Consider the following 12,471-nt stretch of genomic DNA (forward strand, 5'->3'; position numbering starts at 1 on the left):
GATCTCCGTCTCAGAGGCTGATGTTAGACTGTCTTTAAAGTGAGTGAACCCTCGCAAGGCAGAAGTTCCCAATGGAGTACCTGGTAAGGCTCTGAAAACCTGTGCCAAACAACTAGCGGGAGTATTCAAGGACATTTTCAACCTCTCACTGTTACGGGCAGAAATTCCCACTTGCTTCAAAAGGCAACAATTATACCAATGCCTAAGAAGAATAATGTGGGCTGCCTTAATGACTATCACCCAGTAGCACTCACATCTACAGTGATGAAATGCTTTGAGAGGCTGGTCATGACTGGACTGAACTCCTGCCTCAGCAAGGACCTGGACCCACTGCAATTTGCCTATTACCACAATAGGTCAATGGCAGATGCAATCTCAATGGCTCTCCACACAGCTTTAGACCACCTGGACAACACAAACACCTACGTCAGGATGCTGTTCATTGACTATAGCTCAGCATTTAATACAATCATTCCCACAATCCTGATTGAGAAGTTGCCGAATCTGGGCCTCTGTACCTCCCTCTGCAATTGGATCCTAACCAGAAAGCCACAATCTGTGCAGATTGGTGATAACATATCCTCCTCGCTGACGATCAATGCTGGCACATCTCGGGGGTGTGCTTAGCCCACTGCTCTACTCTCTATATACACATGACTGTGTGGCTAGGCATAGCTCAAATACCATCTGTAAACCTGCTGATGATACAACCATTGTTGGTAGAATCTCAGGTGGTGACAAGAGGGCGTACTGGAGTGAGATAAGCCAACTAGTGGAGTGGTGCCACAGTAACAACCTGGCACTCAACGTCAGTAAGATGAAAGAGCTGATTGTGGACTTCAGGAAGGGTAAGACGAAGAAACACATACCAATCCTCATAGAGGGATCAGAAGTGGAGAGAGTGAGCAGCTTCAAGTTCCTGGGTGTCAAGGTCTTTGAGGATCTAACCTGGTCCCAACATATAGATGTAGTTTTAAAAATAGTGGCTATACTTTATTAGGAGTTTAAAGAGATTTGGTACGTCAACAAATACACTCAAAAACTTCTATAGTTGTACCATGAGCGTATTCTGACAGGCTGCATTATTGTCTGGTATGGGAGGGGCTACTGCACAGGACCGAAAGAAGCTGCAGAAGGTTGTATATCTAGTCAGCTCCATCTTGGGCATTACCCTACAAAGTACCCAGGACATCTTCAGTGAGTGGTGTCTCAGAAAGGCAGCACCCATTATTAAGGACATCCAGCACCCAGGGCATGCCCTTTTCTCACTGTTACCGTTAGGTAGGAGGTACAGAAGCCTGAAGGCACACACTCAGCGATTCAGGAACAGCTTCTTCCCCTCTGCCATCCAATTCCTAAATGGATATTGAAGCTTTGGGCACTACCTCACTTTTTTTAATATACAGTATTTCTATTTTTGCACATTTAAAAAAAATCTATTCAATATACATAATTGATTTACTTGTTTATTTATTATTATTATGCTTTTTTTTCTCTCTGCTAGATTATGTATTGCATTGAACTGCTGCTGCTAAGTTAACAAATTTCATGTCACATACCGGTGATGATAAACCTGATTCTGAAGTGTAGGTGCGTAGAGTTCAGGGAGTTGTAGCAATGAATACTCATAGGAATATGATGTATTAACAATAACTGAAATACCTTTTAAAAACGAATAGGTGTACAATCTTTATTTCTGGAAATGTGTTTTAAAAAACTCCAGGAAAAGGGAAAGGAGGTACTGGTTAAGATAGTTGACTTTTGGAGAAGATGATATCCATGTGAGATCAAGGAAGGATCCTATGGATATTCTGCAGACCAATAAATTGTGATGGGGAGATAGAGAGCAACTTGCAGTGATATTAGAGAACTTTTATCGTTTGTTTTTGGGATGGGAGAATAGGTGGCAAGATGAGCATTTGTTGTCTGACACTTGAAAAAGTAATGGTGAATCTTCTTGGAAAGTTTGGAAAGTTGTTTTGAAAGAATATTGGAATAAGATGGTAGTTGACTTAAAAGTAAACCTGAATGACTGTATTTCTGTAAGTGCTTAAAAAGTTTGCACCAACTGTGATGAAAATCTAACAAATCCCATGTACCTGCACATGGTCTGCATACCTTTATTCCATGTCTGTGTGTCTGTGTAAATAACTCTCAAACATTACTATTATATCTGCTTTTACCACTTCAGTGTATTCCAGGCATACTGTGTGGAGAAAGAGCTTGCCTCACACATCTCATTTAAACTGATTAAAGTCTGTGCCCTGTAGTATTTAACAATTCCATACTGTAAATAAGACTGACTCTCTATCCTATCTATGTCTCATAATTTTATATATTTCTATCAGGTTGCCCTTAATTTTCTTTCTCACACCCCAATGCTCCAGAGAAAACTATTGAAGTTTGTCCAATCTCTCCTCATGACTAATGTGTTTCAATCCAGGCAACATCCTGGTAAACTCTTCTAGACTTTTTCCAGCGCCTCCACACCCTTCCTATGTTGTGGTGACCAGAACTGCACTGAACACTCTAAACATTTTCAATGAGTCACCTGGGTTGCCAAGGGAAATTAGGTTGGAACATTTAGACATTCATGATTTCTAATTCTCCCTCAATACATGGAAGGTAAAGGATGTAAAAATATCCTTTAATCAAAAAGGACGTGCTTGGAAACAGCAACTGGTCATTTTGCCCTTGAGGTTGGAATTTTTAAGAAGCATTTTATCTTTTAAGAGGCATTTGGAGAGGTTAGCATTTATGATGGAGAACTAGAATGGATTTGTTCAAAACAGATCCTGCTTGACTAACTGAATTGTTGCAGTAAGAAAGCTGATGAAGTAAATGCAATCAGTTTTGTTTGCATTGATTTTTAGAGGGTGTTTGATAAAGTCTGACAAGGAACTAGCAAAATTGAGGTTCTTAGAATGGGACTCCCAGGTCCTTCCCAGCTTACAAATGTCCAACTTGTGTGCAGTCCATACGTATGAATGAGTGTTCAGGAGACTAGTGGCATGGATGAGGATGGATTTACCGGTTGCTGCTGTGTGGGAACTCAGCATTTCTGACTTGCGAACCGTCTGGGTTATAAACTCTTCACTGGAATCATACAGGTCCTGCCCACAACCTGGAGTGGAGCTGTATATGATTCATGAAGGTACCAGAAAAAGTGTGGGAGCAATTTAACAGAATGATTCTAACAATGGGAATGTCCGCCTTACAGCAAAGTTTGGAGGATATCTGATAGGTGTACAAAATATTGACTGGTTTAAAAAGGCTAATTAGCTACTATTTACCGTCACAGATACTCAAGGACAAGAGAGCGTAGGTTCAACATGTTGGGTATAAGATACAGAGGAGGTGTGAGGAAAACTTATGCAAAAAGTGATTATGATTTGAAATTAATGTCCTATAACTTGTGAGAATCAGGACATCTGAAAGCATATTGGAAAGGCACTTGAAGGAAAATAATGTGAAAGGTTGAATGGAGAGTCTGAGGGACTGAACTGACCAGATTCTCCTGCACAATGTTGGTATGGTGGGTAAGGTGGTCTCCTGTGCAAATGGGTAATTTAGAGATCGATGTGGCAGAAATAATGATGAAATGGTTTGATGGGTTAAAATATTTTGTATCTCCTATTATGCACAGTAAATGCATTGTGGATATTGCAGCATAAAAAAAACAACTTCACGAATTCGGTAGCTTTTACACCCACTGGATTTCCTATGAGATGGAAGGTGTCTGGCGTTTCCTCTAAGGGCTGTGAATCATTGGAGCTCTGAGTGCAAATTGGAAATTGAGATTAGAGATAGATTAGCCATTGTCTTTATTCAGTAGTGGACTCAGTCTTGTGACCTGTTCCTGCTCCTCTTTCCTATGTTTGTATTGATAGATTAGTGGGCAAAAATGATAGGTGGCAAGTGCAAAACCATTTGCATGACTTCTTTTTGTCTGCCCTTCCACTCTGCCTTTTGCATGCTCAACCATTCAATGGCTTTTGCATCCATGTCTAAGGTCTCTTTCATTTATTTCTCTGTCTTTCTATTCACCTCTCAGAGTACAGCAGGTCTGGGAGACGGGTCAGAATAGTGAGCTTCCTGTATAAAGGTAGAGACAGGTCTGTGCCTTATTTGCAGGAGATTCAAGACTCAAGATTCAAAAACTTTATTGTCATTCTAACCGTACATCAGCTCTGCAGGGCAGAATGAGACAGCATTTCCCAGGAGCAGTGCAATCATAACATAACAAATGCAACACTAAATAATAAACATAACAATAAATAGTAAAACACAACAGCCACATGTCAGTTAAAAACAAGTTATAAGTGTCCAGTGCAAGTTAAAAGTGTCCAAAGCAGAGTCAGGTAGAGCAGCTGTTTAGCAGTCTGACTGCCTGTGGGAGGAAGCTGTTTAGTAGCCTTGTGGTTTTAGTTTTGACGCTCCTGTAACGTTTACCTGATGGCAGAAGAACAAACAGTTCATGGAGAGGGTGTGAGGGGTCTTTAATGATGTACTGTGTCTTCTGGAGGCATCGACTCTGAAGGAGGTCTTGGACAGAAGGTAGGGAGACCCCAATAACCTTCTCTGCTCCCCTAAACACCCTCTGCAAGGCTTTTTTCTCGGCAGCACTGCAGCTGGAGTACCAGGTTGTGATGCAAAAGGTCAGCACACTCTCAACCACTCCTGTGTAGAGTGTAGTTAAGATGTTAGTGGGGAGTGATGCTTGTTTAAGCTTCCTCAGAAAGTGCTGTCTCTGCTGGGCTCGTTTCACAATCGCATTAGTGATGTTGGTTAGTGGATTAGTGGTGTTCCTGGACCAGGTGAGATTGTCAGAGATCTGCACCCCAAGGAACTTGATGTTTTCCACTCTCTCCACTGTGGAGCCGCTGATGCTGAGGGGTGTGTGCTCAGGCTGAGACCGTCTGAAATCGACGATCATCTCCTTGGTTTTGGTGACGTTTAGCATCAAGTTGTTGTCACTGCACCAGCTCTCTAGGTGTTTGACCTCCTCCCTGTACATTGTTTCATCATTTTTGCTGATGAGCCCCACCACTGTGGTATCATCAACAAATTTAATGATCAGGTTCTCCTTGAATCTGGCTGCACATATGAGGCATTTAACCTTTCAGTGTAGCATGTGTGAGACTGGGGCTTGTTGGGTGCCTATTATTGGGAGGGGCTGTGGGCTCTGTGGGTTACTCATGCTGGGTATTCTCTGTGCATTCTCCTGTGTTCACATCTCATTCCCGTGTGTTTCAGACTGACAGGATCCAATGCCGGAGGGATTCTCTCTGCGGGTCTCTTTGCCTTTTCCAGACTGGGGTGGCAGTGGTCCGTTACAGCTGAGGTTTTCTCCTTGAACAATTTCTTCATCAGCCTCCTCATGGTGTTAACTGTCAGATTCAGCACAGCAACAACTGCAAGGGAAAGGTCAAAGGTAAAACTTGTACGGGCCTGTTGACTCTAGTGTATGAGACTAAGTATCCTGACTTCAGACTAGATTACTAACTGTCGATGTAACTGAGCCGTGTGAAAGGAGGTGGTCAGCACAAAGTACACTGCAGATGCTGTGGTCAAATCAACACGTACAAACAAGCTGGAAGAACTCAGCAGGTCAGGCAGCATCCGTGGAAATGAGCAGTCAACGTTTCGGGCCGAGACCCTTCGTCAGGACCAGCAGTCAACTGATGCTGCCCGACCTGCTGAGTTCTTCCAGCTTGTTTGTACGTGTTAAAAGGAGGTGGTAGTCTGTGAGGTTGCTTTTCAACTTTGTCAAGTTTCAGATGCAGAGTGCATCATGATTAATTACTCTTGACCTGGGAGGGCATCCTGAGCTGCCTTGGCCTTCAAACACCCATGAATCAGAATCAGGTTTATTAATACAGTCCTACGTGACACAAAATTTGTTGTTTTGTTACAGTGGTACAAAGGTTCATTTATTATCTAAGTATACAGCTCTGAAGTTCTTCTCCGAGTAGGCAAGAAAGAAAATAAAGGCAGCATAATCATCAGCCCCCAAATCCCCCCTCCCGCACAAAAATACAAACAAAACAGAACAGCCACATCAGCCCCCAAATCCCCCTACCCGCACAAAAAAATGAGAAAGATTGGGTGAAAACACAGAAAATAAAAAACTATAAGACTGAGAGAAGTCCATAGTCCAAGGCCACATTCAAAGTGCAGAAAACCTGGGCAACTTCCTCTGGGCACAGCGACAGGCTCTTCTCTCTCTGCTGGAGCAGCAGAGTGATCTTCAGAGATCAAAAGGCAGGCAGCTGGTGTTCACCTTGATGTTTCAATATCCCTTGTCACTTTAATCAGTGAACAACAGAAGCTTTGATCACTGAAATGGAGTCAAATATTGGCCTGAGCCCCACCCTGCACCCTGCCTGCCACGAAGGTCATACATGCTGCCTCTGTCTCCCGGAATTCTCTCAGAGACTACAGAGCGCCGAAGCACCCAAACGATCTCCAAGCTTCTGCACAAACAAGAGAAAATCTACAGAAGCTGGAAATCCAAGCAACGCACACGTTGCTGGAGGAACTCAGCAGGCCAGATAGCATCTATGGAAAAAAGTTCAGTTGACATTTCAGGCCGAGACTCTTCAGCAGGACTGGAGAAGAAGCTGAGGAGTCGATTTAAAACATGGGGTGGGGAGAGAGAAACACAAGGTGATAGGTGAAACCTGAAGAGGGAGCGATGAAGTAAAGAGCTGGGTTGATTAGTGAAAGAGATACAGGGCTGGAGAAGGGGAAGTCTGATGGAAAAGGACAGAAGGCCATGGAAGGAAGAACAGTGGGGAGGAGCACCAGAGGGAGGTGATAGGCAGGCAAGGAGATGAGGTGAGAGAGGGAAATGGAGGCGGGTCATTACCAGAGTTCAAGAAATTGATGTTCATGCCATCAGACTAACCAGACGGAAGATAAGGTGTTGCTCCTCCAGCCTAAGTGTGGCCTCATCGCAACAGTGGAGGAGGCCCTGGACTGACATATGGGAATGGGAAGTGGAATTAAAATTGGAGCCACTGGGAGATCCCACTTTTTCTGGCGGATGGAGTGTACGTGCTTGGCAAAGCGATCTCCCAATCTGTGTCCGGTCTCATCGATTTACACCGGGAGCACCGGACACAGTAGATGACCCCAACAGACTCGCAGGTGAAGTGTCGCCTCACCTGGAAGGACTGTTTGGGGCGCTGAACAGTAGTGAGGGAGGAGGTGTTGGGGCAGGTGTGGCACATGTTCCACTTGCAAGGATAAGTGCCAGGAGGGAGATCGAGGGGGAGGGATGAATGGGCAAGGGAGTCACGTAGGGAGCAATCTCTGTGGAAAGCAGAAAGTGGGGGGGAGGGAAAGATGTGCTTGGTGATGGGTCAATTCACTTTAATCGACAAACAATGGAAGCTTTAATTGGTGAAATGGAGTCAAACATCAGCTCGAGCCGTCCTGCAGCCTGCCCTCCTTGAGGTACACGCACGCTGCCTTTGCCTCCCGGAATCCCCTCAGAAACACAAGAGCACCGGAACACCCAAACAACAAATCACTGTCTTTAACATTTCCAGGATCGCATCCGAAACAAAAAACTAATGTAAAAGACTTAAAAGAAGTGAAATGTATGATTTCATGATCTATCCAGGCGATAGAAGTTGTGTTGTATGCAGGTGCTACCTTGACAGTGCAAAGACATAACATTACTATAAATTACAAAGCAAGTACATAGTGCAAACATTTTTAAAAAAGAAATAATGAGGTTGGCTTCGTGGACTATTCTGAAATCTGATGATGGAGGGGAAGAAGCAGCTTCTGAATTGTTGAGTGTGGATCTTAAGGCTCCTGAAATTCTTTCCTGACAGTGGTAACAGGAAGAGGGCATGTCTTGAATGGTGAGGATCCTGAGTGATGGCTCCGTCTTGAGGCCCTGCCTCATTAAGATGGTGGCAAGGATTTTGCCTGTGATGGAGCTGGCTGAGCTTGGAACTCTCTGCAGCCTTTTGTGATCCTCTGCATTGGAGCTTCCATACCTGACAGTGATGCAGTCAGTAACAATGAACGTCTGTTGAAATTTGCGAAGTCTTTGGTGACATACCATAATTCCTAACAACGTGGAGATGCTGGAGGGCCTTCTTCATGATTGCATCCATCAGTTTTTGGCCCAGGAAGATCCTATGAGATGTCGACACCCAGGAACTTAATGTTGCTCATCCTTTCCACCACTGAACTCTGAATGAGCACTATTATATATTCTCCCGACTTCCCTTTTCTGAAGTCCACAATCACTTCCTTGGGCTTGCTGATGTTGAGTGTGAGGTTGTTGCTGTGATGCCACTCTACCAGCTGATCTACTGCAGTATGACTTCAGGTTAGATGGTGGCAAGCTAGGATGCAGTAGCCACTCCAGGTCCAATCAAAGATGTATTTGTTAATCCTGTACATCTTTTTTTATGATCGCAAGTCACTGCTGGGTATTAAGAGAATCGAGTACTACAGGACTATCCCATCAGCGAGTTGCTTGATACCGATGAACCTGGACTTACTGCATACTGTTGTATTGTCACCTGGACTTGTTGTGTACCATTGTGCTGTGATTGCCTTGGACCTGTTGGACATTGGGAATGTAATACTGTATACAGGTAGTCCCCGAGTTACGAACGTCCGACTTACAGACAACTCGTACTTACGAATCAAGGAAGGAGAACACCGTCCGCCATTTTAAGTCGTTGCCGTTGACACTGTGTTGAGTGTGTAACTTTGTATTTGGCTTAAATTTTTCTTAGCAAGGTTCACCCTGACCCCAGCACCCCCCCCCCCCCCATTCCGGTCGGCTGGTGGCGCAGTGAGATCAGCGCCGGGCTGGAGAACGGAGTTTCTCGAGTTCGATCCAGTGACAGACCGCTCCCGTGCCGGGTTGATGTCGATCCAGTGACTCCCGTACCATCCGTGCCGGGTTGATGTCGAGCGCGCAACTCGACCTCGTAAAAAAAACACTGCCACCTCCAGTTTAAATTCCCACGAGGAATATTGTGGAGGATTAAATGCCCAAACCCAGCACAGCCCCCACTTGTCCCATTTAGCCTGTTCAGTGCGGTGGAGTGTAGGACCCGGGGAATTCAGTGCGGGGGTCCTATGGGAAGTAATCGTGATTGAAAATAAAGTGGAAATAATAAAGCGTTTGGAAAGAGTTGAAATGCCGTTGGTCATTGGAAAAGCATTAGGCTACAGTCGGTCAACGATCAGAACAAGTTTAAAGGATAAAGTGACAATAATGGAGCATGTGAAAGGCCCTGCCCCGATGAAAGCTACAATTATTACTAAGCAACGTAGTGGTTTAATTATTGGAATACATACATTTCTTAAGTGTTTTATATGCATAGAAAGGCAAAATATATACTATATACTATGACAAACGTTTGACTAACTGACGCTAAATAGTACTGGATGTTCTTGTTCCGACTTACGTACAAATCTGACTTAAAGACGGACTCAGGAATGGAACTTGTACCTAACCCGGGGACTGCCTGTACTGCAAGTCCAGTTCACTAGTTCATTTGCTGTTGGCAGGGAAGCTGTGCTGTCTCGGTTGTGTCAAAGATGGCGTCGAAGCCCTGGGGGGCTTGCCTGTTGCAGCCACCCAGGAGAGGCTACTCCGAGGCAATGTGAGAGCGCCTCTGCAGGCACACTACTGTGTTAGGGCCTGGTCGCTTCCCTAAGTGCTGCCTTTAGTGTTTGCTCGGTACTGCTCTCTGGTGTTTGTTTTCTGGAAGGACAAGCTGGACAAGGACTGCAGTCATGCCACTCAGAGGCTTGGGCGATCTTGTTTTCTTTATTTTGTGACTGCATGTTTTTCAGAAATTGGAACCATATGGGCTATTTGTGTTACGTGCTGTGAGCAGCTGGTAATGTGACCCCAGAGGAACGCTATTTTGTTTGGCTGTATTTATGTAAGGTTGAATTTGAACTTGAACTTGAGTGGTGCCATCTGTGAATCCATAAGTGGCATTTGGACCATACTTACCACACAGCCATGAGTTAGAGAGGGACTCGAGCAGTGGGCTAAGTATGCATCTGTGAGGTGTGCCGATGCAGAGGGGGTGTCACTAACTGTGATGGGCCGGGAGCGGTGCCAGCCCCACATGCCCAGCAGGTCAGACAGAGCAAAAGTATACAGCTTGTCGTGTGAAATGGAGGCGGTGGTGAAGGCTGTCCTCTGACACGTCCAGGAACGTGTAACAGACATGAGACATGACAGAGGAACTGGTCACTTCAGCTCCATTTATTGGCTGTCCATAAAATCTTCTATCATTCAAACATATAACTTGTTTGAACATGTCTTCTTACACAAAGGAAATCCCTTCTTCTCTTTTTAAGATCAGACTTGAAGTATTGTGTACACTGTAAGAAGAATGTGGTTGCACTGGAGAGAGTGCAGAGGAGATTCAGCAGGGTGTTGTCTGGATTAGAGAACTTTAGTTATAGTGAGAAGCTGGATAGGCTGGGCATGTTTTCAATTACCGACAAGTATGCCTTACTCTTCAAATGTGATCACCATCTCTATCACTGGGAGAGTCTTTGGACATTGGTTGAGGCGACACAACTGTAATAAATGTGTTTTCTGCTTACAGATTTCTCTACAGGGTGCATTCTGCTGTGGCCTGAGTCTCTGTAATCAGCACACAATTATTCTCTATGTGATGTGTATTGTTCCATGGGTGTTGCTTCGATTATTCAGAGAAAAGGTAGAACGTTACTCACAGATGTCCTCTGCATCTCTCAATCTTTGCCAATGACATCTCCATTCTCTCTCTTTCTCTCTCTCCCTGCTACGTTCTTCAAGTTTAACTTTACTGCTCTGTCTCCCTCATCTTCTATGAGAGTTCTCAATTCTCTTTGCTCCTGTGCCTGCCCTCCCTCCACATGTCCTGACTTATTTTTGTTCTTTGTAAATCCTCTACTTCCCCCTTATTTTCAATCTGTTGCCATCTACGTTTTTTTCTTTCCATGATATCGCGTGATGTTCTTACCTTCCACCTTTCTCTTCTACCCTGTCCTCCACCTTCTACAGCTGCTCTTGAACTTGTACACTAGTGGTCACCAAGCTTTTTAAGCCCAAGATCCCCTACCTCGGCCTTAGTGAAAGACGAGATCGACCCCAGATTGATTAGCTACATGCATGTGCACCGGGGCAGAAAAGACCGGAAGTAAAACCCCACAACCCGGAAGTAGAAATAATGTATAAACACCAGGAATACCCACCGTTTTTTTTGCTCCGCGGACCGATTTAATATTGACAATATTCTTGCGGACTGGCCGACGGGGGGGGGGGGGGGGGGGGCGCTGTGGTGTTAAACACGACCGGAATACAGCGATACTCGAAGCAGGTTCCTTATGTTCTGTCTATTCTGCAATTTACTATTTGCGGCTCTTAGCACTTAGCCGCTGTCTCGCGCTGCTCACGTTTTTTCTGCTGAAAAGACTCAACGGGTTTGCCTTTAAGTGCAGGGTGCTTGGACTCAAGGTACCGAAGCAGTTTTGAGTGCTTCATTGCCTCATTAGACAGCCTCCGGGCCTGAACTCCAGCCTCCCGCCCACCTGCCACCAGACGCCTTGGCCAGGTGCGGCTGGTTGTGGGTGGGTGAGAGGACAAGGTCAGGGCCGGAGGTCCCCGTGCCAGGGCTGTGGCGATCGCAGTCTGGAGAGAGCGACCGACTGAGCGAGGAGTGTGACAGGGTGCGCGCTCACCTTCCCCCCACCCCCCATAGGATCTATCGACAGACAAAAGTTTGTTTCAGTAGATCGCAGCGAGGTAGCTGCTCTGCTACTTACGAAACCCTGAGCCCGAATTAGGTCGAATGTGAATATTTTAGCACCGGGTTCCCCACGAACATTCGGTGTGCTAAACAGGTTTAGAAACGATGCCCATTTGTCCATGCTCTGGTCCGGTAGCAACGGTGCTTCCCGGCGGCCACTCAAAGTCAATCGGTGGCCCCTGGCGCGAGGGTATCACAGCGTTTAGGCGACTGATGCCCTCGCGTGTGTTCAAGTTCAATAGTGGGCGTGACAGGGAATGAGGAAAGATGCAGCTGACTCATAGTGTTTCCTCGCGGCCCAGTGGTTGGGGACCACTGTGTAGTGCGGGGGAGCTACACACATGCGCACTGGGCAGACAGAACGGAACTAAAACCCCACAACCCGGAAACGATCGCTCAACAGTATTTGTGTATTTACTTTTCATTTTTTTCGGGATCTACTAGGAAAGTCTCAAAGATCGACGGGTTGGCGACCACTATTGTACACTTTGCCCTAGCCATTCTCCATTGCCTTCTGTTTGATTGCAATGTTGCTGCTATCTCTGTGTTTCTCTCCCCCCCAACCCTCCCCTCCCTTCCCCCCATCCTCCCCACTCCACTCCTACCTCAGTGTTGTGTTCAGCTGTGTTATGTTTATATTATCTTGACTGTGGAATAGCTAAGTCAACATCTC

At 45.4% G+C, this 12,471-nt stretch overlaps 1 protein-coding gene across 2 annotated transcripts in view; it reads left to right on the forward strand.

The window, feature by feature from the left end:
* Positions 1-12,471, forward strand: part of tmem260 (transmembrane protein 260) — a 72,719-nt gene that overhangs the window by 13,689 nt on the left and 46,559 nt on the right. The window contains exons 4-5 of one of the 2 annotated variants that reach the window (XM_073026632.1): positions 5,257-5,434; positions 10,614-10,727. In XM_073026632.1, the coding sequence (XP_072882733.1) occupies positions 5,257-5,434; positions 10,614-10,727 (292 nt within the window). The remainder of the gene's footprint in view (positions 1-5,256; positions 5,435-10,613; positions 10,728-12,471) is intronic. The other variant, XM_073026634.1, reaches the window with a different exon arrangement.

Source organism: Hemitrygon akajei, chromosome 22, assembly GCF_048418815.1.
Source record: "Hemitrygon akajei chromosome 22, sHemAka1.3, whole genome shotgun sequence".
Taxonomy (NCBI): Eukaryota; Metazoa; Chordata; class Chondrichthyes; order Myliobatiformes; family Dasyatidae; genus Hemitrygon; species Hemitrygon akajei.